Genomic DNA, 24,443 nt, shown 5'->3' with positions numbered 1-24,443 from the left:
AAACATCACTCTAAAATTTAGTAACTGTTTACAGAAGTATTATTGGACCGGTCCCTAAATAATCACGAAATACATACGAGCAGCGATACATCCGAAATAAAAACCTCTACGCTTGCCGATTGCTACGTAGTCTCCACTTCAGAACCATAGAGACCCAGCGATCATTTGTTCTATTCGCTATGGGTTCCGTCCACTAGCCCCAATCAACTTGCAAAAGATTTAAAAAAAATCAACTTGCCAATTCGCTGTATTATGACAGTTATATTTGTTTTGATCAGTTATGATTCACCCTCGTTTATAAAATAGTTTAACTATGACCAAAGTTATTTTAATTACGTTTGTTTATATTAATTGCTAATATTGTGTACTTTTAACATAAACAAATAAGTTTTTATTTACCTCGAGTTTGAACACTAACTTACCTTTGTATAATGCACTTAGGTATTTGAGGGCTCTAGATCAAACTTAAGTACAGGTTGCGTTCGTTCAAGCACAAAGCATGAAGTTAAGTTATTAATAGAAGTACTTTGAACAACTTTGTTACACAGATTATATATATTTTTTTAAATTACCTTTTACCCTAACGAAAGTCAATCCGGGGTAAGTAACTTGAAGTAGGTGAGGGCTTGTTAAGGTTGTGGAAAACGCTGGATTCACGACGCTTCCGTCCGGTCTAATTGGAAATATACATGTGTGTTATTAAAGTTTATTTATGTTGTTTATACACACGATCTTCTTCACACGTTTTTGACGAAATCATATATATACTTATTCCAAAAAAAGACATGATGGTTCACATATATTCATTTTATTAATAAGAAACGAAAATAACAAATGAAAACTTAATTGTGTACAATTTTTATTTTAAGAATGTTGTGCGATAAAATTGAGTAGGACGATATAGAAGTGTAAAATTTAGATCGGCAACTACTTTTAAATTTCGCCTACTAACCTTACGCTTTGTCGGATTAAAAATTGTTGTCTGCTTTGCGTAGTACATTCATGTTTTTAAAAACAGTTAAGATTTCTTGTAAATATCTTTTCAGATTTTTTTATAAATCTGAATATTGTCATATTTTTGTTAGGCCAGACCACTTTTTTGAATGAGCAATCCTGAACTGGATACGAGTCGGGCAAGTCCGTTGCTCTTATTTTATTTTAAAAAAATAACTATAGTAGGAACCTTGACTGCCTTATGGAAGCAACTATTCATCATCATCACCACGACAACCAAAATTTGCAATGATGAACGATCTTGTGTTACACTCATGCAGAGAGTTCCCGCAACCTTGACTATGTCGACGGTCCAGTGTAGTAGGGAGCCTACCAACGCCGTATCTACCAACGAAGCTGCCACTTGAGAACCTTTCGGCCCGAATGACAACGTTTTACGTGCGATAGAGATAAAAGGATTTTTTTGTCAACGCAATTTCATGCTCACGTAGATTTTATTTAACCCGAGTAAAAGTTTTTTCCGCGAAAGTTTTAAATTTAAAGTTTACGAGAATACTAACGAATATATGAAATAATATCATAATTTTATATTTTATAGAAATTTAACAATATTCCTATGGCATAAGCCTCGAGCGTATGAATAATGAGGAGAGAAATTTAAAAGCAAAACAATTGTTTTCTCTGAATTAGAGACTTAAAATTATATTGGTTTTGTGGTCAATGACAGCGACTTTGATAGTAAATTGCGGGTACTAACTCTCACAAAAGTGTTGTATAATTTATACGATATAACCATTTCACAGAAACTCTGTAGCAATACAACATTTTAATATAGTAATAAATGTCCAAAAAATAATAATATTGGTTTTTGGACAGGGATATTACAAATAAAACTCCACAAGGTGTCTTTGACCTACCTTTTCCTAGTTTTAAATATAGTATCAAACGTATATTACTAAATAAACCTATTATTATAGCTTATTATATTATAGCATTCAAGAGTTTTTATTGATCAAAATATGTGGAACTAAGTCTGTTGACTAATTTACGTGGTTATTATTATAATATACACATGAAAATTTCATTTAAAATAGCAGCTGTTGATCCTATCTAGCCGGCTCTTCTCAACACCAGCGTTCCGAGCCGATAGTACCTGACTACTTATAATGTTAAAATAATCGAAAATTAAAAAGCGCATGTAAACGCTTTCTTGAATAAAGAGATTTTGTATTTGTTTTAATTTTTATGGGTGGTACCATACATAAATTTGACAGGTAATGAACGATATACTTACCTCGATAATGCTTTTACATCTTTAACCAATCACCCTGTATATTATACAACAGTTGTATAGTGTACACTCTATAGTAAACATATATATTAAGAACATATTATGAGAACTTCGTATTTAAATATTTATGTTCATCATAGGACATTACAATCCAAAAAAAAATGTATTAAAAACGGATCACTTAAAGGGAAATACCAAATCAAACCCGAAAACCTCCGTATATCCTTGTGTACCTATGCTTCGCCGCAAAGAAGATTTTAATAGTATTTATATTGTCTTTGTGAAATGTAAAATGATAATGCAATATCATAAAAATGAACATTAAAACCGCTCTATGTCATAAACTGAAGCGATTTATGTTGACATCAATTTATTTCACCTAATTTTATCTTAACCCAGTATATCCAACAAATAACTTAGGTCCACACCAAATCAAAAGGAAACACAATTTAACTTGTTTAGTACGTTTAGCGATTCTGCGGATCAGCATATCACAGCTAACACACACACAGCTTTCTATTATTTTCAATGTCCACTTTGTCTGTCAAATCGTCAATAAACCCCAATATTATCAACTTACAACATTTTTAAAAATTGTCTGCGCGATTAATGCAGCCACACCAACGTGATGGCATGCTTTTGCTTAGAGTATGTCATCATCTTTAAATAGTTAGAAAATAGATAAGCCTTTTATATAATAGAAAGGGAACGCCAACTTATCTATTTACCTTTGTTGTTGCAGTACAAGCCTACTTCATGTGAAAGAGAGGCCATAATCGACAACGGAGTTCGAGTTCAAGTTGTTATCCAACATATTTTTGATCCTGGCATGTGTCGATCACCTCGATGATGTTTTTTTTTTTGTTTAAACAGATGATATATTATTTATAGGACGTATAATACGGGGTCTGTCTAGAAATACGTGACCTACTGTAGTTAATTATAATAATTTACCACTAATCAACAGCTAGTTATCTCTCAATATATGCGTATATGTACCTGTATATATAAATATGTTAGAACTATGTAGTTACAGACAGCGCCTTTAGATGGCGCTAATATTTTCTTCTCCCTAGAAAAGAAGTATCGCGTGGCTGAATCAACATGGAATAGTTCATCGACTCTTCCGTTCTGTGAACTTTGTTCTAATGAAGCTTTAAAAGCCTTCTGGTCTAACAGCAACAACTTTATCGGACACGAGAGTGGTGAAACTTGAGAGAAAGAAAGTAAAAACAGGAATGTGAAATAATTATTTAACACCGTAAAAAGACCCTGTCTCTCTGTAGATATATAAAGACAAAAAATAGTGTTGAATCAACATATTAACAAAAAATCATGGCATGACATAAAAGAAAAAAGGAGAAGAAAAGAAAACGATGTAATATGTATATCTATGTATGTACATATATAAATAATCTACATGTAAATTTATTTAAAAACTTTCCTTATACTTCGCGGAAGGTTCTTAACACAAAAAATATTAAATTGGAAAAATTAAAAACTCAAATTTTTACAAAATATAATGACTATTTAATTAATTTAACTCTTATCAGTTTGCTATTAACTTCGCCCGTTTGACGGATCATGAACTTAATCAAAAATAAAAATAAAAAAACAATAATCGCTCTTTATAAACCAGTGTATCCATAGCCTAAAATTCAGCAATAAAAAGAATCGCAGTTTTAAAGACGCAATAAACAAACGCATTTAAATATAACATTCTTTCACTCATGAGATATTACATATAAAACTTTAAACATAAACTATTAACCTAAACCTTTATTTAACAGTTTGTTATTACAAGACATGAATGTTCAAGTGGCGGCGGCTAGTAATGGAACACATTGCATTCAATGTCTTGGACGAAGTACAGTACAAGGTCACGACACAAGGTTAATAACGCCAACAAGCAGATTCTATTCTAGATTGTGAAAGACTGTTTGTATCACATGGCGTCTATCGACTGAAAAGGAAATGAGAAGAATTATAGCGAAACACGAATGTTTGTATATAAATAAATATAAACTGTATGTAGACACATAGAGAGTGAGTTGCCGGTTTAATTATCTATGACTTTCTTTATTATTTTGTAACAATATTTATAAAAAAATTGTAGATATTTTCCAATATGGAGTTGATGGCGCCACTTTCTATCCTTACCTTCAGTTCCACTTCGCATCTTTCCCTTGCAAATACGGGACAGCTCGTATTGCGTGCATTATGGTCAAATCCATCGCTGGGCATAGGTGCACGAGGGACTCCTCTTAAGTTTAAACATAAGTACTCAGCGAATCCCCCGTGCCCCGTGAACATTTGGACCAGAACCGTGTCCAGCTGCACTTTGTGCAGTGCACGATAGGCCAATAATCACGCGTTAAGGTCTTCTTCATATTTTTTTTATTTAATGGCCCCCGCTATTGGACGCCTCTCGTATCCCTAATTTGTTGGGGTCAGGTTCTTTGCTTACAAATAAGTTTTTCAAATTTTTATCTTTATTCTTCACTCACTTTCGTTCTTCTCAATTTCTTTTGTTCTTACCTTTTTTCCTTCACAATATCTTTCATTTTGTTCTTTCATTCCTTCTTGCTTTCAGATCCTCTTCATATTCAATCACGAGTCAGAAACGTAGTGCACGTTAAAGAAGGCCTATTGAGATCATATAGTTCCTTTCGAAAAAAAGTGCAATAGATAATGCTTCAGACTCCATAGATTGCATTATGTATTAACTAGTCCATTCTATACGATTACAAAATCATCATCCCGCTTTTTACTCCCTGCCTCCGATAACTGAAGTCTTTTGGTCACATATCCAAAAAGGATGGTACAGCATTTAATCTTTGAAAAACCCGGAGCTATGTACCTCCAAGACATTAGATATAAGAAAAGATGCCTTGACATAATCCAGATTAGTTTATATCATGTTTATAGTACAAAACGCATCGTAAAATGGAAAATGATGCGATAAGGGCTCATTTTATTGAATATCACGAGCCGACATCGGCAATTGATAATTAGGGGTTATCATTATCATACAAGAGCAATCGTAAAATGCAAATCATTACAAACAATTAATATGGTAATCTGAGAAAACCGTTCAGATATTATCAGACTTAAGATTCATAGTGAAACAGCAAAATAAATGTATTGGTCTAATTATTAATGTTAGTTAATAAGAGTTCAATTGAGAATTGCGGAGATCTGCAGAATAAGCAAAAACACCGACATAGCTCGAAGATTTGCTTGTCTGGAGTAGCAATGAGCGAGACACATGACTCGTGCAATCGTAAGCCATTAGGTCTGAAAGATTTTTATTAGGGGGTATATACATTTGAATAAGCCTACACAGATGCTTACAAAAGAGTTATTATCAATTTGACAGAGTCAGAAAGAAGTATAACGAACTAGCTGTTATTTCAAGTTCCTGCCTTGTGTAAATAACTATTTTATAATTCTCATAGGCTAAATGGCTTCAAATCAAATTACTACACATTACTTGTCAAGATTTCAAGTATGATAATATAATTTTATAATAGCTCATAACTCTTGTATAATGAGACAGTTATGTTATTTTACTATTGTCATTAATTTATCCGTTTAGCACATATAGGAAATAATGAAACCGTTTATTCCAGCAGATAATTACGATTAAAGACGATAATTGATAAGTGTCCGTATTTATATAAATTATCTTTAAATATAACTCATAACCCATATAATAAATATAACTTATAAACCCAATTATTCAAATAAATTAAAGTAATAATATGTATATATAAATATATATACAATTTATATCTTTTCAATTTCATAGAATTTTCTTCAATTTTGTTGCCATGTGCCAGTATGTGTTCAGCTTTAAATGATTTACCTTTTATTGTCTTTTTTGTCATTAATTTCCATGAATATCTAACAAATAAAAAACCAACGGTATACAAAAGATAAATTAAAATAAATGTCGTATGTTCATCATATCAGCCGTAAGACATCCACGGCTTCCCAGATCTCCTGGCCTTTTTATATTATAGCAAAACCAGTTAGAAGTTGCACCTGAAATCAAAACAGTTCTCCAAATGTTTAACTAGTAAGCAATTAAGTTAAACAAATATGATGGTCAATGTAAGGTTTGACATAAGTATATATAAGTAGCAGTCTCCCCACCACTTTGTGGACTAAATGAACACCCCGCTTGTCCCCCTACAACCTCCTTGCAGTAACAATTTCGTATATCCTTTCTTAGTTGAATTTTACTTGGTTAAAGTAATATTTTTACAAAATTCTGGATCATAAAAAGATATCGTCATATGTTACTACATATTAGTACGTAGTACTTAGTATTTAGAGAACCGGAAAGTAATGCCGCTTTTTTAAGTTAAAATCACACGACTACGTTTTTAACAAGTTTTTATTTCTAATCAAAAATATATTTACCTTTGTTATCAACAACCTTTTGCCATCTAGTAAAATTTTCATTGCCGGAGCTGCAAAAATCAGTCGGTTTTTTGTAAAGTATGTCGGTCGAAACAACTATACTTTCCGGTCATAATAATACATAGATATATATGAATTTTTTGCTTTATTTAGGAACAAAAAGCAGCAATTAATAAATTAGACTAATTACCCAAATCAGTAAATACTACTACTTGCTAGTGTACTATTTACTAACTAAATAGCTGACTAACAACTAGGCTTGACTAATAACTACTGAAAATTGTACGACGTTTTTATTAATGTTATTATATAATTTTTTTTATTTACAAGTTTTACATGAAGTACAATAATATTGTTAGCATGATTTGGTTATTTAAAAAAAATAATTGTTTTGTCTTTTATAGTTGATTTTTATTAAAAATACATCCAGACTTACAGTACAAATATTAATGTATATCTAATGATAGTTCGTTAAAGACATTAGTTTGTCTGCAGCTACTACATAAGAATGACTGTCATTTATTTCGCTTTACAAGGGTTCAGTGTCATGTCGATATTGTGCATACAATTATAAATATGGTGCAATATGTTCCAGAGACCGCCTTATAAGAGAGTGTTTATTTTCATTTCAGTAATTGCATTCTAGAATTTTAACAATGTATACTAGTGTAATTTTATTTATTAGTGCATTTTGTACAATAGATGCAGCAAGAATATTAGCTATATACCCGTGTCCATCGATCAGTCACCAAGTTGTGTATCGTCCAATAACGTTAGAGTTACTCAAGAATGGACATCATGTGACAGTGTTAACTGCAGATCCAATTTTTCCGAAAGGAGGTGCACCGGAAAACTTAACAGAAATAGATGTACATGATATGTCATATAGCTTATTAAGAAAATATTTAAACACAAGCGTAACTGGAAGTAAATCTGACTTGGTGAAACATATGAAAGTAATATTTGAATTTACTTCTTTCACAATTGAAACTCAAATAAAAACAGACGCAGTTCAAAAGCTTATTATGAACTCAACAGAGGGATTTGACTTGATACTGTTAGAATCACTTTACTTACCAGCTTTGGGTTTTAGTCACAAATTCAAAGCACCTACAATTTTAGTTAGCTCTTTTGGACCGTTTCTTGGAATTTATGAGATCATGGGAGTGCCGACTAATCCTTTTTTGTACCATAATATGTTACGACAAAGACTTTACGATTTAACAGTGTGGGAAAAAATAACTGAACTATATAACCAATTTACAATGTATTATTACCAAAAATTAAGTCAGATGAAAGATGAAAAAATTCTTAAAGATCTATTTGGATCCGATGTACCATCTCTTAGTGTATTGAAAAACTACGTTGACATGTTGTTTCTGAATATACATCCAATGTGGGAGGGAAATTATCCAGTACCTCCTAACGTCATACATTTAGGAGGACTACATCTACAGCCATTGAAAGATTTGCCAAAGGTACTTATCAAGCATTTAATACGTAATCTATAACGTACTTCAATGACATGATTAAGTAATAGGATTAAAGTAATATTGTAATTCTTCTTTGTTTATATATCCATCATTTATAAAGCCATCTGAAATGTATATAGTGTTGTGTATATTACATATATATATAAAGAGACTATTTAAAATCGTGTACTATTTACAATTTTAACCTAAACAAAAGGCATCGACTAGCTCATATCGTAAAATCTGTGTTCCAATTTTAATTCGAGCGCGCAATAATATTTAATTCTAAAAAGTTTAAGTTTGTTGTTTAAATTTAACTTTAAAAAGTACTGTGGTCGTAGTGGCCCGTAATACGATGCATTTTCACGTGAACGCTAACGTTTTGGTACATTTTTTTTAAGAATCTCCAGGAATACCTTGATGAATCAAAGCAAGGTGTGATTTACTTCAGTTTTGGAACCAATGTACATCCGTCTACTCTTCCTGAAGAAAAAATGTCTATCTTCAAGAAAGTCTTATCTAAACTCCCGTACAAAGTTATATGGAAATGGGATAATGACAATATACCAGTCACGTCAAGTAATATAAAGGTTGTTAAATGGTTACCACAAGCGGATTTGTTAAGTATGTATCATGTTAATTATTTTAATAAAAATGTATAAATGTAATAATTAATTGCATTGACCACGAGGCGGTTGACACGGCGTGGGTAGACAAGGCGAGACTGGTCATCGGTGCAATCTTTGGGACAGACTATGCTATGCAGTTGACGTCTCTTGGCTGATATGATAAATAATCTAAACAGTTTATAATGTATGTTAATAAATAATGTGTCTTTCTTTCAGGACATCCAAATATAAAATTATTTATAACCCAAGGAGGGTTACAATCAACTGATGAAGCAATCGCTGCCGGTGTTCCATTACTAGGAATACCGATGTTCGTAGACCAATGGTACAATGTTGAAAAGTATGTTTACCATAAAATTGGACTTCGCCTTGACTTTGAGAACTTAACAGAAGATAAATTACGGAATGCAATAATAGAAATTGTAGAAAATAAAAGGTAGCTAATTTATAAAAATTAAAACTAATATAATAACATATTTTAATAATATTTTGAATTCTATCTAAGAGTCTATATCGTAAATAATTAAAAAAATTTCATTATTTTTAAGAACTTAATATATAAATTCCTAATTCGTAATTTTTCATTTTCATAAATTTTTAACATTTCTATTTATTATTGACGTATATATATATTAATTTGATTAAACTAATACTAGTTCAGACAACAAAATTTCAAAATATTTTATGAATATAATTCAAACGTTTCGTACAAAGTTAATTAAACGCCTTAAATTCTTGTAATTTTTTTATCGATGTTTTAATGTATTAAGTTTACACATTTAATATAATAAAATTATTCATTGATCTTTATAGCGAAAGTCTAATTAGGGCTTATAATTTTTCTCATGCAAATGTAATTTTTTGTGTATAAAAAATTCAAATACTACAGTTCGTTTCTATAAAGAATGCAATAAATCATCATTGTACACCGGCGTGGCTATTCCAGATTCGCCGTTGCGTTTGAAAGTGACCAGTTAAAGGAATACACTCTTTGTCCTTGTATCTGTTGTACATATTTTCAGTTTGTGATTTGCATAAATAATAAATGAAAATTTGATACACTGTTACTTCAGGTATCGCGATAACATCGTACGTCTGCGGTCACTGATGGTAGACCAACCGCAGCCGCCTCTCGAACGCGCCATGTGGTGGATAGATTTCGTGCTGAGAAATGGTGGGGCGAAGCATTTACGTGCACCTGCTGCTAATATGACTTGGGCAGAATTTTTACAAATAGATCTTATTATAGTATTCCTTTTATCGACCTCGATAATTTTGGTGATTATATTTACATTTATAAGACTTTTAGTATCACATATATCTAAATTTATGTTGAATAAGAAATTAAAACAAATGTAAACTGATGTTATTTGTAATCGTATGTCAAAAATATATAACAACTGTCATATATCTATTTCTATATTTTATTACTCCAGACGTTCAGGGAATCCTTGGAACGCTAAATGCGTTTTTAGCCAGAGTTACGACCGAGATCCTTTCACAGGGTTTCTTAAACCCAGTTACTCTATGGAGAATTCATCTAAACGACCACACAGAGAGAAATGACATAAACGTAGAAGAAGTTACCTCTGAGTGTTTTGTTAGATAGTTTTTGTTGGTAAGACAGTTATCTCAGCTTTGCGGCCAACATATACCTAATTGTCGTTTATAATTACAAACTTCCAATACAACACAATTTCGTAGAATCGTTTTATAACAACGTATCGTCTTGAGAGATTCTAATGCTCTGGCGGTTTAATTGACAACCCTACTTTCTTTGTAACCTCGAGCGGTAATTATTTTATACCCACCACCAAGACTTATAAATATACTTCAACTAATTATGTCTTAATAATGAGAGGTTTCCAATAAAATAGAACATATATAAAAGAAGTATATAGTAGATAAAGTGGTACAGTGGTACCCCAGCGGTAGAAGAATGAGATTTTCAATTGTAGGGTTCGATCTCGGGATACAATATCATGTAATTAACACTTTGTGCATGAACTACATAAGATTAATATTACCCACAAAATAAGTTTTCATAGGATCGACTGCAGCGTCCTCTACATACCATAATACCAAACTGCTATGGCCAACCCGCCTGTCAAGACTTATTTTGGCATATGCCCTCAAGGATATCTTTGGGGAAGACGTATGCCTTGTATGCATGGACTGAAACGAAGAATCAGGCATTTATTTAGGCATCACACATACAAAATATGTGTCTATCTTTTTATATTAAATTTTTAACAATTATGCATTTTCAAAATGCGATCTATGGTCTCCTTATCAAAATTTTCAAGTCCAAACGGCCATCCGTTCTTGTGGCTATGTGGCCTGCCCACTGCTATTTCACCTTGCCCAACCTCTGAGCTATATTGGTCATTTAGGTTTGTCTACAGATCTCCCTGTTTCTGATTCGATATTCATTATATAATCGTAAAAACAATATTAATGTCATAAACTAGGGATGTTAAATATGAGGCCCGCCAAGCATTTCTTATATTGGTCAGTTGCTTAACGCTAGGAGAATAAGCGGCGGAAACCAGCAACTTTTCTATATAACATGACAGGGAGATCATGATCTTTCTGTCAGGAGTGGTTAGTTTTTGAATGAGTTCAAATTGAAAGCTAGCTTTTTATAATGTCATTGGGTCGTTCGGAGATTCGAGAATGTGTCTCAGTCCCGGGACGGCGCTGCATTTGATAGTTTCTATTGGGATTATTTTGCTGATTGTGGCACCAACAATTTCAGCATATATATATATATATATATTTAAATATATAAACAGACAGACTTGATTTGATATAATGATTCGACTATAAATGATCTAATTTGTCATGCCATTGATACCGTGTTGTGCGTGCGTAAATGCATTAAGAATTCGTTTAAGCCTGATAATTAAATAATTTGTACATATCACGTTCGGTTGCTAATTATTTGTATATGATGCTTATCATTTTATAATGCAATCTTTAAGTAATATTCCGCATGCTTTATGATTATGCCGTTATAGTGTATAAATATTTACACGATGACGTTTTACCTATTATGTAGTTTAATTATGAAGTACTTTAATACTTATAGCCTAGAAATCATGATATCGTTCCGTGAGGAAGGAGAATATATAATAATATATCAGTCAATGTCATATTTACGGTTGGCTCGCATACAAGTGAGGTACGGTGTAGTGACCTCGGCCGCATCGCGAAAGAAAATTTAATAGCTTTCAGTGCTATACCATCTACGTTCTCTGGCTTTTGCAATGTTTGGAACAAAACATCTGTGTGTAGTTTTTCTTAGTAGTCTCATAACCATCGATGCGGCCAAAATTTTGTCAATATATCCTTGTCCGTCAATAAGTCATCAAGTGGTATTTCGACCAATAACATTGGAACTAATCAATAGAGGACATCAAGTGACAGTGTTGACTGCAGATCCAATTTACCAAAAAGGTAATGCTCCAAAAAATTTAACTGAAATTGATGTCCACGATGTGTCATACGCAATGGTGAAAAAGAATTATAAAACTTTCGCAGTTGGATCTAAAACTGATATAAAAGATCAATTTAGAGCTATTTTAGATACCATTTCAAATACTTTCGAACAACAAGTTTATACTAAAGAAGTTCAAAATTTAATAAAAAATTCAAAAGAGGAATTTGATTTGATCATAATAGAATCAATTGTTTTTCCTGCATTGGTTTATAGACATATATTTAAAGCGCCGACTATTTTAATAAGTTCATTTGGACCATTCCTTGGATCTTACGAGATTATGGGTGCGCCTACCAATCCACTGCTCTATCACAATATGATGCGACAGAGACTGTATAATCTAACATTATGGGAAAAAGTAACGGAGCTTTATAATCAAGCTATCATGTACTATGACCTTAGTCTCCATGAGGTAAAAGTTAACAATATGCTCAAGAGACTGTTTGGGCCTGAAACGCCGTCTCTAAGTACTCTAAAAGATGATATTGACATGATGTTTGTGAATATTAATCCAATTTGGGAGGGAAACTACCCAGTGCCTCCGAATGTGATACACTTGGGAGGTTTACATCAAAAAGCACCGAAGAAATTACCGAAGGTACGTGAAATTCGATACATTTTGTTGGTCACATTTGTCTTGTATTTATGAGTTATTAAATATATTATAGCATAATTTTTGGTCATAGCATTAACACTGCTGTAGTTTTTTTTTTTAAACATTTCTGTATAGAAATGTATCTTCTATTACTAGTAATTAGGGTTTATAATTTGGTATTTATGATTAAATATTATATATCATCATCATCGTTATTATCACCATAAGACTACTGCTGGAATCCTAATATATTTCCAAAAGGACAGGTTGGAAGTCGCTGGCACCCAACGTCTTCCGACGATCTTGACAATGTCATCCGTCCACCTTGAGAGTAGACGATCTACGCAGCACTTGTCGGTCTTTGGTTTCTACATCAGAACCTTAAACCTCTAAGGTATACTGATCGGTATTCAAAATCAATTAGTTTTTTTTTTTAATAAATAAAAGGGTAATAACGTAATTCATTTCTTAATAAAATGAATTAAAAATGCCACTGTCGTGTAAAAAATTTTTGAGTGATAACTGTATTATTCTGGAAATTGATTTAGCTACTGTATCAAGAATATTTGTAAAAGTTGACTTTGTAGATGACTTAAATTGTTGTGGTGTTTGTAATTTAGGTAAAATTAAAGTAAACCTAATTATAAATCTAGCTTTTGTATACAAAATGTAAAATAAAACTTTGCACCACTATATTTTATTAAGGTAGCGAATCATTACAAGCCGATTTTGGATTTGAAAATCCTGATTTACCAATCCGAAAGTTTTATTTTTAAAAATAAAATTTTGCATGTGTTTGAAAAATTAGGAACTTCGTCGTAGGCAAATGCTGTACTGCGTACTTTTATACAATCAATATAGTTAACTCCCATGTAATTATTAGCTCTGCATTATCAAACAATCTATTTGAAAATTTTAGTAATCATCTAAGAAAATTTTCTATTACATTTTAAAAGATTTTTAAGTGATAATAAAACTTGTCAAATAATTGCCAGGTTTTTTGGAAAAGTGATCTCATAAAATTGCGAAGTTTTCTCAAAACAGGGTTTGTTTAGAAACCCACATTACCGAGTATAGTACGGGACTGACTTTCTCTTTAGACTCCTGATGTCAACTATATCTGGCTCTTAAACAATAAGAGTCCCACGCTTGTAAAGTTTTAAAACAATGTAATGTAAAGAACTCAATAATTAAATAAGTATCTTCATCATTTTCACTGATAGAAACACGTAAACTCTTATAAATATAGAATGTCAATTCATACCTAAGAACCGTTATAAAATAACGTAGGTTTACTGCGCAATGACATACATTTTGTGAATGAATTCTATTAAATACACGTCATTGCGTTGTTTAGAAACTAGATATCATCTATCTTCAACATATACCATATAATTAATTCAAATGATATTACTACTTCTTGAAATTTTCCATAAACGCTTTGCGCATTATTATTGTACGTGGTAGGGATTTTAAAATGTTCTAGAATATAAACTATTTAAACAGCAATGAGTTTGATTCAAATAACGTACATTTTTTAGGATCTGCAAGAATTCTTGGATGCTTCAAACAATGGTGTAATATACATAAGCTTTGGAACCAATGTACAACCATCTTTACTCCTCCCAGAAAAAGTTATAATCTTCGAAAAGGTGTTTTCTGAACTACCATACAATGTAATATGGAAAAGAGATAGCGATATTTTACAAGTGAAGGCAGGTAACATAAAAATATATAAATGGCTGCCACAAGCTGATTTATTGAGTAAGTGCTTACTTGTTACTTGTTTATTTGCAACATTAATATTTAGGCTCTCTGTATAGTACCAAAGTCAGGACGTAGCTTGAATATTTACTTGTCTAAAGTGGCAGTGAGCGGGTTATAACGTTCGTGCAGCCGTTGGTGGTGAGAGGTTCTCTAGTGGAGACCAAAAGCTGGAAGACGTAACGTGGGCAGGCGTCCCACTACGTGGACCGATGAGATAGTTAAGATCGTGGGAAGTTGCTGAATGCGAGCAACGCAGGACAGGTTATCGTGGCAATCTTTTGGAGAGGCATATACCTTGCAGTGGGCGTCTAATGGCTGAAAAGAAGAAGACTAGGAAGGCTTTATGTTTAATTTACTATTCTTTGCTCTAATAATTCCCATGAGCACAATGAATGCGTGGGGCTGTAAATCAGATCACTTTAGTCATTTATTATTATTAATAGTTTATGTTTTAGTATAAATGAAAATATAACAAAAATTGTTCTAGGGCACCCAAATATCAAGTTATTTATTACACAAGGAGGTTTACAATCTACTGACGAGGCAATAACAGCTGGTGTACCTCTATTAGGGATACCTATGCTGGGAGACCAGTGGTATAATGTGGAAAAATATGTTTATCACAAAATTGGACTGAAACTCATTTTCGAAGATATTACTGAAGACGTCTTAAAGAAAGCAATTGTAGAGGTAGTGGAAAATGAAAGGTAAATGACCTGTTAGTTAAACGTAAATAACTCACTGTTAGCTTTACAAATCAATTTAATAATAATGGTGAATATTTTACTAGTAAACAACTGCAGTGACAACTGAAATGAATCGACAACATAGCTAAAGTCGAGAGAATGTTATTATGAGATGCGGGCAGCGCAAGAATGGTCATCGTCCTCTTGAAGTGGCGTCTATCGTCTGAAAAGAAGAAGCAATTGAAGTTGTCTATGATCACTGTTAATTAACAGGAATTAGGGTCAGATCACGACCCCTATTTCCGTCACCATATTTAATCATTGCCATAAGTATTAAAATTACTGGACTTATTACACGAACTGAGTAGTATAACTGATATCTTGTAGTATGCGTAACAAACAAGAAAATGTTCCATTGTTTTTTGTCACGGATTAGTGTCGTTTCTTCATTGACAATTTACAATAAATAATTTTGGGGACTCCAAGAAACTACAACTTCAAACTTTACAATACCCAACTGGTTTTTAAGGCCGTTAAGCTAGCAATGCGCTTAGTTATATACTCAGGACATAAGAGACCTCGTGAGGGGTCATTGGCAAATATTTGATTAAAGATCCAGTATTTTGAATTTAGGTTCCTTATCATGGCACAAACGGTTTATAGCAACCTTTTTGAATTATTTGTGTTTATCTACAATAAAACCTGGTTACTCTCTGTTTAAAAAAATATTTGTTTTAATAATTAATAACTTTATTTTTTAGTTATCGACAAAATCTCGTACGCCTAAGGTCGCTTATGGCAGACCAGCCTCAAATGCCTCTAGATCGCGTTATGTGGTGGATCGAGTACGTTCTACGAAACGGCGGAGCCAAACATTTACGGACAGCCACTGCAAACATGTCATGGGCAACGTATTTCGAATTGTATTTGATAATAAGTTTCGTTTCTTTATTTACACTAATATTTGTATTTTCTATTTACGCAACTAAGTATTTAATTTCGCGTATCTTAAGAAAATTCAATCAACCTAAAAAATTGAAGAAAACGTGAATATTGTTTATAAAAGGTTATATAACATTGGATAGTTATATATATTGGGCATGTATAATATTTTTAATGTCAGGTAAATTATTGTCTCCTTAATTACATCTCAATTAAACCTGCAAGAGATTTATTACATACCATACAAATTTAGCTTTTAATACAATTTTAAGTAAAAATATATATAAAGTGTTAACTGTTGTAAACTTTAACAAACGTAGAGTAAATAATAATATATTGTTTGATACATAATTTACCTACAACGAAATAAAATGATTTCATAAATTATTTTAATGTATTTTTAATTTACAAGTATTCACTAGAAGTATTAAATCTTAACAAATAAACTACAGTTATGAAGCTATCTCAGTATAGCTATATATATCAATATATATAAATATATATATATATATATATATATATATATATATACGATATTGGCAAATTCGACACCCAAAATCACTTATAATTTTTGTGACTAGTGGAGGAGTCATTATAAATATTTTCATTCAACAGACAGATAAAGGTATATTAAAATAGTTGCTTATTTAAGATCGCAAAAACCGAGAATTGGGACAAACGTTTACCATTATGTTAGCAAAGGAGATATGTTTAATAATTTTGCTTTACTCTGTGATTGACATTGAGGGGACAAAAGTTTCAGCGGTGTATCCGTGTTTTTCAATCAGCCACAAGATTGTTTTCCGACCCTTGACATTGGAACTATTTAAACGCGGGCATACAGTGACAGTGTTAACGACATATCTATTTTTTCCCAAAGGTGTAACACCCGAAAACTTAACGGAAATTAGCTTACATGAAACTTTCTAAATATTCAGGAAACATTTTGTTCTCACTATTAGTGGAAACGAAAATAGTTTATCTATTCAAGTAAGACAATTAAAAAACATTGTCTGATCGTTGTTTAAAGAAAAATCAAAAGTAAAGGAATTTAACAAATTAATTAAATAACAAAACGGAAGAATATGATTTGATAATGATAGAAGAATTTTACAGTACAGCTTTAGAATTAACACACATATATAAAGCGCCAACAATCTTAGTAAGTCCTTTCGGAGCATTTGCAGACAATTATGATGGGTGGGAATGGGTGCACCAGCACATCTAATTCCGAAATAATTTGTCCGTATGGGATAAAATTTCTGAATTATATAATCAATTACGTTTAAAATACATTTGGAATTATAGCGATGAAAATGGACACGAAAAAATAAAAAGAATATAAGGGTCTGATATACCCCATCTGGAAGTTTTAAAAAACAATGTGGATTTAATGTTTTTGAATATTAATCCTGTTTGGGAGAGAAATTTTCCATTGCCACCTGGTGTGACATACATGAAAGGACTGCATCGAAACGACCACCAAAATTTGAAATTTGAATTAATTGCCTACGGTTAGTTTATCTGAAACAAAGTCAAATGGTGATATTTAATCTATGACAATAGTTACGTTTGATAATGACAAATGCACCATTTTTAGGTGTTAGAAACCTTTTTATTAACAAGCCAATTTAAATTTTAAAAATTTTAGGCCGCACATAAAGTAGCACATATTAATTATTTACAAAACGTAATTTATAATTAACTTTAAAATTAAAAAAAATAAGTAAAAAAGAAGAGATTTCATTTACAAATTTTAATGCAACCTGTAAAAACAAATAATAAAAGAAAGAAAAACGATATTTCTCTTGCTCTCCTCCGTTATTTTGAAAACTTGTACATAAACTTAATTTCCAGGACTTAAAGCGTTATCACGCGCCTCTGAAAATGGCGTCGTTTACTTCAGCTTTGGAACAAACGAACAAACTTCAATTTTACCACCGGAAAAAATTGCAATATTTCGTGAAGTATTTTCACAGCTACCATACAACGTGATATTAAAGTGGGACAATAAGGATTTTGTAATAAATTGAATAACATAAGGTTTTTTAGATGGCTGCCACAATCGGATCTCTTGCGTAAGTATATTAACTTTATTTATTGATGTGGCACATAGGCAACTAAAACAAAAAAACCACGAAAAACATATAATCAAAATCTTAAAATAAGTCCGTAAATAAATGACAGATGTCTAAACAGCTTCCTGTTTGAATACATTTACATACATACATTCATCGATTTAAAAGTACTTTGAAATATAATAATTATAAATACATACTTTAAATCAACATTGACGAAGATCGCACTTGCTCAACAGAAGTGATTATTGTGATACAAATGAATTATTTTTTGTCATTTATATAGAACAAATCTTTGCATTTATTAAGTGATATAGCCCAGCGAATTATGACTGAAATGGCAGAAGGCAGGCCAGGAGACGCAGCGCGCAGATCAGACGTTCAGGCTGTAAGTTTCTGTAGTGAAGACGACGGGCCGGCAACCAACAATGAAGAATACCTTCCATAAGGCTCGATGCAGGCCGCTTCCAACAGGTGTTATGTGGAATCTATGGAGGAGATTTAGATCCAGAGGCAGAAATGATGATGATAAGGATGATGAATCGCTCTATAAAAAAAAGCAAATTTATGAAATAATGAATGACATGACTTTATCAAAAAAATGTTCTTTAATTTATTAATAAGTAGCTATTTTCAGGTCATCCAAATATTAAGTTATTCATAATACAAGGAGGCTAACAATCTACTGACGAGGCGATAACAGCTGGAGTCCCTCTAATAGTGATACCGCTGTTGTCAGACCAGTGGTACAATGTGAAAAAATACGTACAACACATAATTGGAATCAGGCTCGACTTTGACAAACTTACTGTTGATCGATTAAGATAATCTATTCTAGAAGCAATCCAGAATAAAATGTGATGTAAAATTGTAATAATGACCCATTTTCATATGGAAAACTATTAAATAAAAAAAAACAACAGACTTTTCATTTTGTATTTTTTTATTTTAATTAGATACGTCTGAAGTCAAATTTAATACACTAACACATAAGTTTCATATAAAATTGTGCAAAAAAAAAATATTTGCCTATTGTAGGCTCATATAACAGCCCTGGCTAAAAAAATGCTAGTCTTTATTAACTAAACTTTAATTAATAAATAATTATTATAAAAGATCTCATTAATTAACAATAAAACAAGCTACATATAACCAGTGTAAATTGATTATGAACATGATCGTGTAAAGTAATAAAACATTTAATACTTTAATTATAGCCAATTAAAATAAATAAAATATTTAATTTAAATGTAAACATGAGGAATGTAGGTAGTTCTAGAACCTTAATTGTCTTATATTATAGTCACCATTTTATATAAGTAATAATACTTAAAATCTGAAAAAAAAAACAATTATTATTTTCTATTCAGTTACTTTAGTATTTTATTGTATAGTTTATAATATCTGTAAGAAAATTTTTCGCACTTCTTGTATAGACTTTGACAAATTAATAGATTGCTGATTGGTTCAGAATTAAGACAAAAGAAATGCGTTTTTAACCACGAATATATTCATGGTTTCATTTTATTTCAGCTATAAGAAAAACATGTTGCGACTTCGATCTCTAATGCAAGATCAGCCGCAGTAGCCATTGGAGCGTGCCATGTAGTGGATAGAATTCGTCCTCAGGCACGGCGGGGCGAAGCACTTGCGCGCGCCCGCCGCTAATATTACATAGGTCGAGTTTCTGGAGCTGGAATTAGTAACCGTTGTGCTCGTTGCGGCGATTTCCCTAATAATCGCAATTACATATCTGACGAGACTTATCATCACAAGAATATTGATAGCATTGAGGCGTGATAAGACGTCAAAGCATGCATAATATATTTAGGTAATAGAAATTCTTTATTCGTTCCATCCAATAACATATAGTCTGGCTATCCGGTTCTGCTCAAATAAAGATCACCAAAAAGTTTTCTCGTCGAATTACTTCAGTGTCTTAAGTAGGAGATCTCCGACCAGTGTATATTACCAGTGACTTACAGTAGTAAACATGGTGTTTCACTCAGTACTTCATTTCCAAGCTAACAGTCGCTAAATGAGCCATGATTCATTCGTCAAGCGACAACTGAGATTGGAGGTGCTCGACGAATGGAACAGGAGGTAGGATATGGAAGGAACGACGGCTTCAGTAACGAGGACATTTTACCCGGACGTCATTTCAGCCTACCGCGTGCTCCGCAGTTTAGAGGTGGACGCGGTCTCGGCCCAGCTCTTCACGGGAGGTTCTCTGAGTACTTTCATAGGTTTAAGCTCAAGGAGGACCCCTCGTGCTTCTGTGAACCGGGTGTGGACCAAACCGTGCTCCACCTTGTGGCCCGGTGTCCCGCATTCGGGGGACTCCGGTTCGGCTTCGAGTGCCGGTCTGGCGTTGAAATCAGGGAGGAGACAATAGCCTCCCTGATAGGCGAAAAAGAAACTAGGAAAGAATTCCTCGAATGTTGCAAGAAAATAGTTAAAAACGTTTTAAAAAAAAATAAAAATCCAAATATACAATAATAAATGTGATAAAATGTGATAAAATAAAACTCAAATGTGATATATAATGTATTATGGGAAATAAGTAAATATGTAAAATAAAAATGTAATAAGAAAAGAGGAAAGAATAAAAGATCGAACAGAGCAAAAGGGAAAGAAAGCAGAATTGTGGCATAAAAGAATAGAATGAAAGATTAATGATGTAATGGAAGCAGAGAATGAAAATAAAAAATTAAGTGAAAAATTAAATTGCCAAAAAAAAGACCCCCACCTAAGATAGGGGTACAAGAAAAGAAATAGCTATGAAGCGGGTTATGGCTGAAATTTCTGTAATAAGGAGATCCATTTAAAAACAAAAGTAAGTGTCATAGCCCAGTGGATCGGTAAATTAAAGTCACAGTGGGTACATAACCCGCAAAATACACAGTTACTGGGATCTTGGGTTTTAAAGTTGAGCCTGGATGGGCAAGTGCAGCGTATGGCGTTCGCATACAACGTGGAATAACGACTTTGATAAGGTAGTCGGAAGACACTGGATGCAGGCTGGTACCATTTGGTACTACTGAAAATAAATGAAGGTGGTCCATGTTTAGCATTACATCGAATAATGGCTTTATTTGTGAATAGCCTGAAAATACTACAACTTTAATCGTAATGGTATTCCAGCTCTGCCATAAAGATTATAAAATGTTATGCCTAGCGAAATGCAAACACTTTAAATAATATGTAGGTATTACAACAAACCTATCCTGCTTTATACATAAAATATTAGCGAGTACTAATTTGCACTTCTAATATTGTCATTACTCAAAGGATCATTTATATATTAGCTCGTGTTCACGACATACTAATACTATACAGTCCACGTGTCCGTGGTAATAAACAAACGTTACTTGAAATTACAAACACCACTTGTTTATAAACATATGTTAATAAATATAGTAAGTAGTTCTGATAGACACACGAGGAACACGCCATTGATATGTTATTTCATCACACATAAGGAAAAGATTATAATATAATCATTATTACATAACCAAACATTTATTAATTCGTCTATTTTACGCTTTTAGCGGAAGGACTATTAATATTTTTTACCGAATTATTATTATAAAAAACTATAAATCACCATTTATTTACTCACAAAAAGAAATCTTAAATACACAAATATTGTATATACACTATATTTAATTAAAAAAAAATTAAAAAAATCGACATATGTATTCGTTTCTATAATGTACTTATAGCCGATGTAATTAGTAATAAATGCTAAATATTATTGTCATTAAAAAATTATTTCAATGACTTGTGTTCGTTGCATACTGCCTCTTAAATATATGGTAAAATATTTTTAGTGTCGACCTTCCAAGTCCTGTGTAAAAAGTGATTCATAAATTCTGAAAGTTACAAACTGTGTTTTCTGACACTTCTCTGTGATAAATTCTTTTAAAATCATTTTATTATATTCTATTTATTATTCAAAGTAAATTTTTTTAAATTAAATATGATTTCAAGACTTGTTGTTCTGTGGTATTCAATAATATTATTGTAATAAACAGTTTTAGATGTATTCAATATCATCTGTATAATGGGTAAAGATTATTGTTTAAAATACTGCCATTGGGGAACACCATACTTTATTAAAAAATCACTCATATAAAACTAGAGTTGAATGTGCAAATATACACAATCCGAGGGTAAAGTTTTAACAAGTGAAGCTTAAAGTTTTTTCTTTAGTAAATTAGTTAGTCATTAAGTATATTTATTTAGGTTATGTAATAATTTTTAACACATTTTCGCAGTCAGTTTATTATAATTCATTTTTCAACTTCACGTTATAAATCAAATATGTATACAACGAAACTTATGTATATGGAGTACAAATTTTTATATTTTTTTTCTTGCAAAACCAATTAGCGAATAGATAGTGAAAATGGTAATAAAAGTGTGATAGATCTAAAATAAATAATTATCTGTTGACTAGTTCTTAATTTAGATAACGTAAGTTATTCATTTTAATTTTAACGGCTAGATTTATTGTAGAAGTAGGAGAAATAAAGCTATTTTTGTCTGCTAATTAACAAGCAGACTATTCCCCTCTATAAGACACGACTGAACATTAAAAAAGCAACGTTTAATGTATTTCTTGCTCAATGAATTTTATAGCTGCGTCGTTATTTCAATCAAATCCATTATGCGCACTATTGTTTGATATTAATACACCAAGGTAGTATTCATCTAGAGAAGCGACTGCAAAAAGATCAAGTGCAGCGTTAATTACCATGGTTCTCGGGAGTTTAAATAAGTATAATTTATTAATAGCACGCTTGACATCTGTCGTGACAGCAATGGCCGTTGGGGCCGAAAGATTTTCAGTAAATGGCGACCACGAGCCAGTAGACGCGGTGTGGATAGGCCCCCCACTGGGGGGATCAATGACATAGTTAAGATCGCAGGAAGTCGTGGAATGAAGGCAGGACCGGTTATCGGATGCCTATGCCTTGCAGAGTGCGTCCATCGGCTGAAAAGAAAAAGAAGTAGAACAAACTGGATCACATAACCAGCTATGATCTTTACTCAAAAACAATATAGATGAGAATATGTTTAGTAGTCATCAGAGCCCATGCTTTGAAATAATATTCCTAACCATTCATGACTATGTTAAGTGGGATAATAAGTTGTTTAGAGCACTTCTATTAATAATTTAGCTTCATGCTTTGAGCTAGAGCGAAGACAATTTATACTTAAGTCTAAACCCAGAGTCCTCAAATACGTAAGTGCATTACACAAAGGAAAGTTAGTGTTTGACAAACTCAAGGTAAATTCGAACTAACCAATTTATTTAACAGTATATTTCACAAGTTACAAGCATGACCAAACCTTAGTAAAATAACTTTTGTTGTCATTAAACTTACAAATGCATGTAATTAAATTTGATGCGTAACAAAAAATAAATAATTTCTAAAGTTCATTACTATACATTGACTAAAAGTACATTGTCTACAAGATCAAATTAGAAATATGGAGATCTGTAGACTAAAGAAAGTACATTCATACATACAGTACATAACACACCCAATGCGAAAGTTTTTTTTATTCCTTATGTGTTTCCCTTCCATGTGTGGAGCAAAAACATTACACTTCGGGTGTAAATATTTTTTTGAGTTTTTCTTTAATATTGCTCCTTTCTTTCCTCACAAATTCTTTCCGTCTTCCTTTTTTATCCTTCACAAAATCTATCAATCTTCACGTTCTGATCTTCTTTCACACTTCGCCTTACTTCCTTTATCTACATTGCTGATTACATTTCATCGATAGTTGACCTAACTCTTTTATTAGATTTAATTTATGGTTTCTTGTTGCCGAACTTATCCGACAAATTACTTTATTTTCATAGATTTTCTGCTGTACCTTGCAGAATCTATGGAACGCAGGGCAGCATTTATCATAGTCCCAATTAGAAGGTTTATGTGGTATGGGGTATACCACATAGCTCGTAGATGTACCAAAAGACCGCTGAGATCTTTTTGAAATGAAAATCAACCATAGCGTACGAATGCCTACCCATAAATAAGGTGAAAAGACGTCATTGTAAATATTGTCAAAATACTCTAGGTGCAG

The 24,443-nt window shown here is 32.2% G+C and overlaps 1 protein-coding gene across 1 annotated transcript; it reads left to right on the top strand.

The window, feature by feature from the left end:
- Positions 1-7,196: 7,196 nt before the first annotated feature.
- Positions 7,197-16,389, top strand: LOC137924507 (uncharacterized). The gene is made up of 9 exons (XM_068767893.1): positions 7,197-8,151; positions 8,547-8,769; positions 8,991-9,210; positions 9,848-10,129; positions 11,866-11,953; positions 12,005-12,874; positions 14,413-14,635; positions 15,126-15,345; positions 16,086-16,389. The coding sequence occupies exons 1-9, from the start codon at positions 7,330-7,332 to the stop codon at positions 16,372-16,374; spliced, it is 3,237 nt and encodes a 1,078-aa protein (XP_068623994.1). The 5' UTR covers positions 7,197-7,329; the 3' UTR covers positions 16,375-16,389.
- Positions 16,390-24,443: the final 8,054 nt, after the last annotated feature.

Source organism: Battus philenor, unplaced genomic scaffold (assembly GCF_028537555.1).
Source record: "Battus philenor isolate CCGP_79_NKW_IND1 unplaced genomic scaffold, ilBatPhil1.0.hap1 SCAF_24, whole genome shotgun sequence".
Lineage (NCBI taxonomy): Eukaryota > Metazoa > Arthropoda > Insecta > Lepidoptera > Papilionidae > Battus > Battus philenor.
This window is presented reverse-complemented; position numbering and strand designations above follow the sequence as displayed.

What these genes read in the sequence shown, in the direction of transcription:
- LOC137924507 (XM_068767893.1), top strand. Translation starts at nt 7,330, where the DNA reads ATGTATACTAGTGTAATTTTATTTATTAGTGCATTTTGTACAATAGAT. An exon ending in GAAATTGTAGAAAATAAAAG is followed by an intron (nt 9,211 to 9,847) that starts GTAGCTAATTTA and finishes CTGTTACTTCAG; the next exon opens with GTATCGCGATAACATCGTAC. An exon ending in GAGGTAGTGGAAAATGAAAG is followed by an intron (nt 15,346 to 16,085) that starts GTAAATGACCTG and finishes TTTATTTTTTAG; the next exon opens with TTATCGACAAAATCTCGTAC.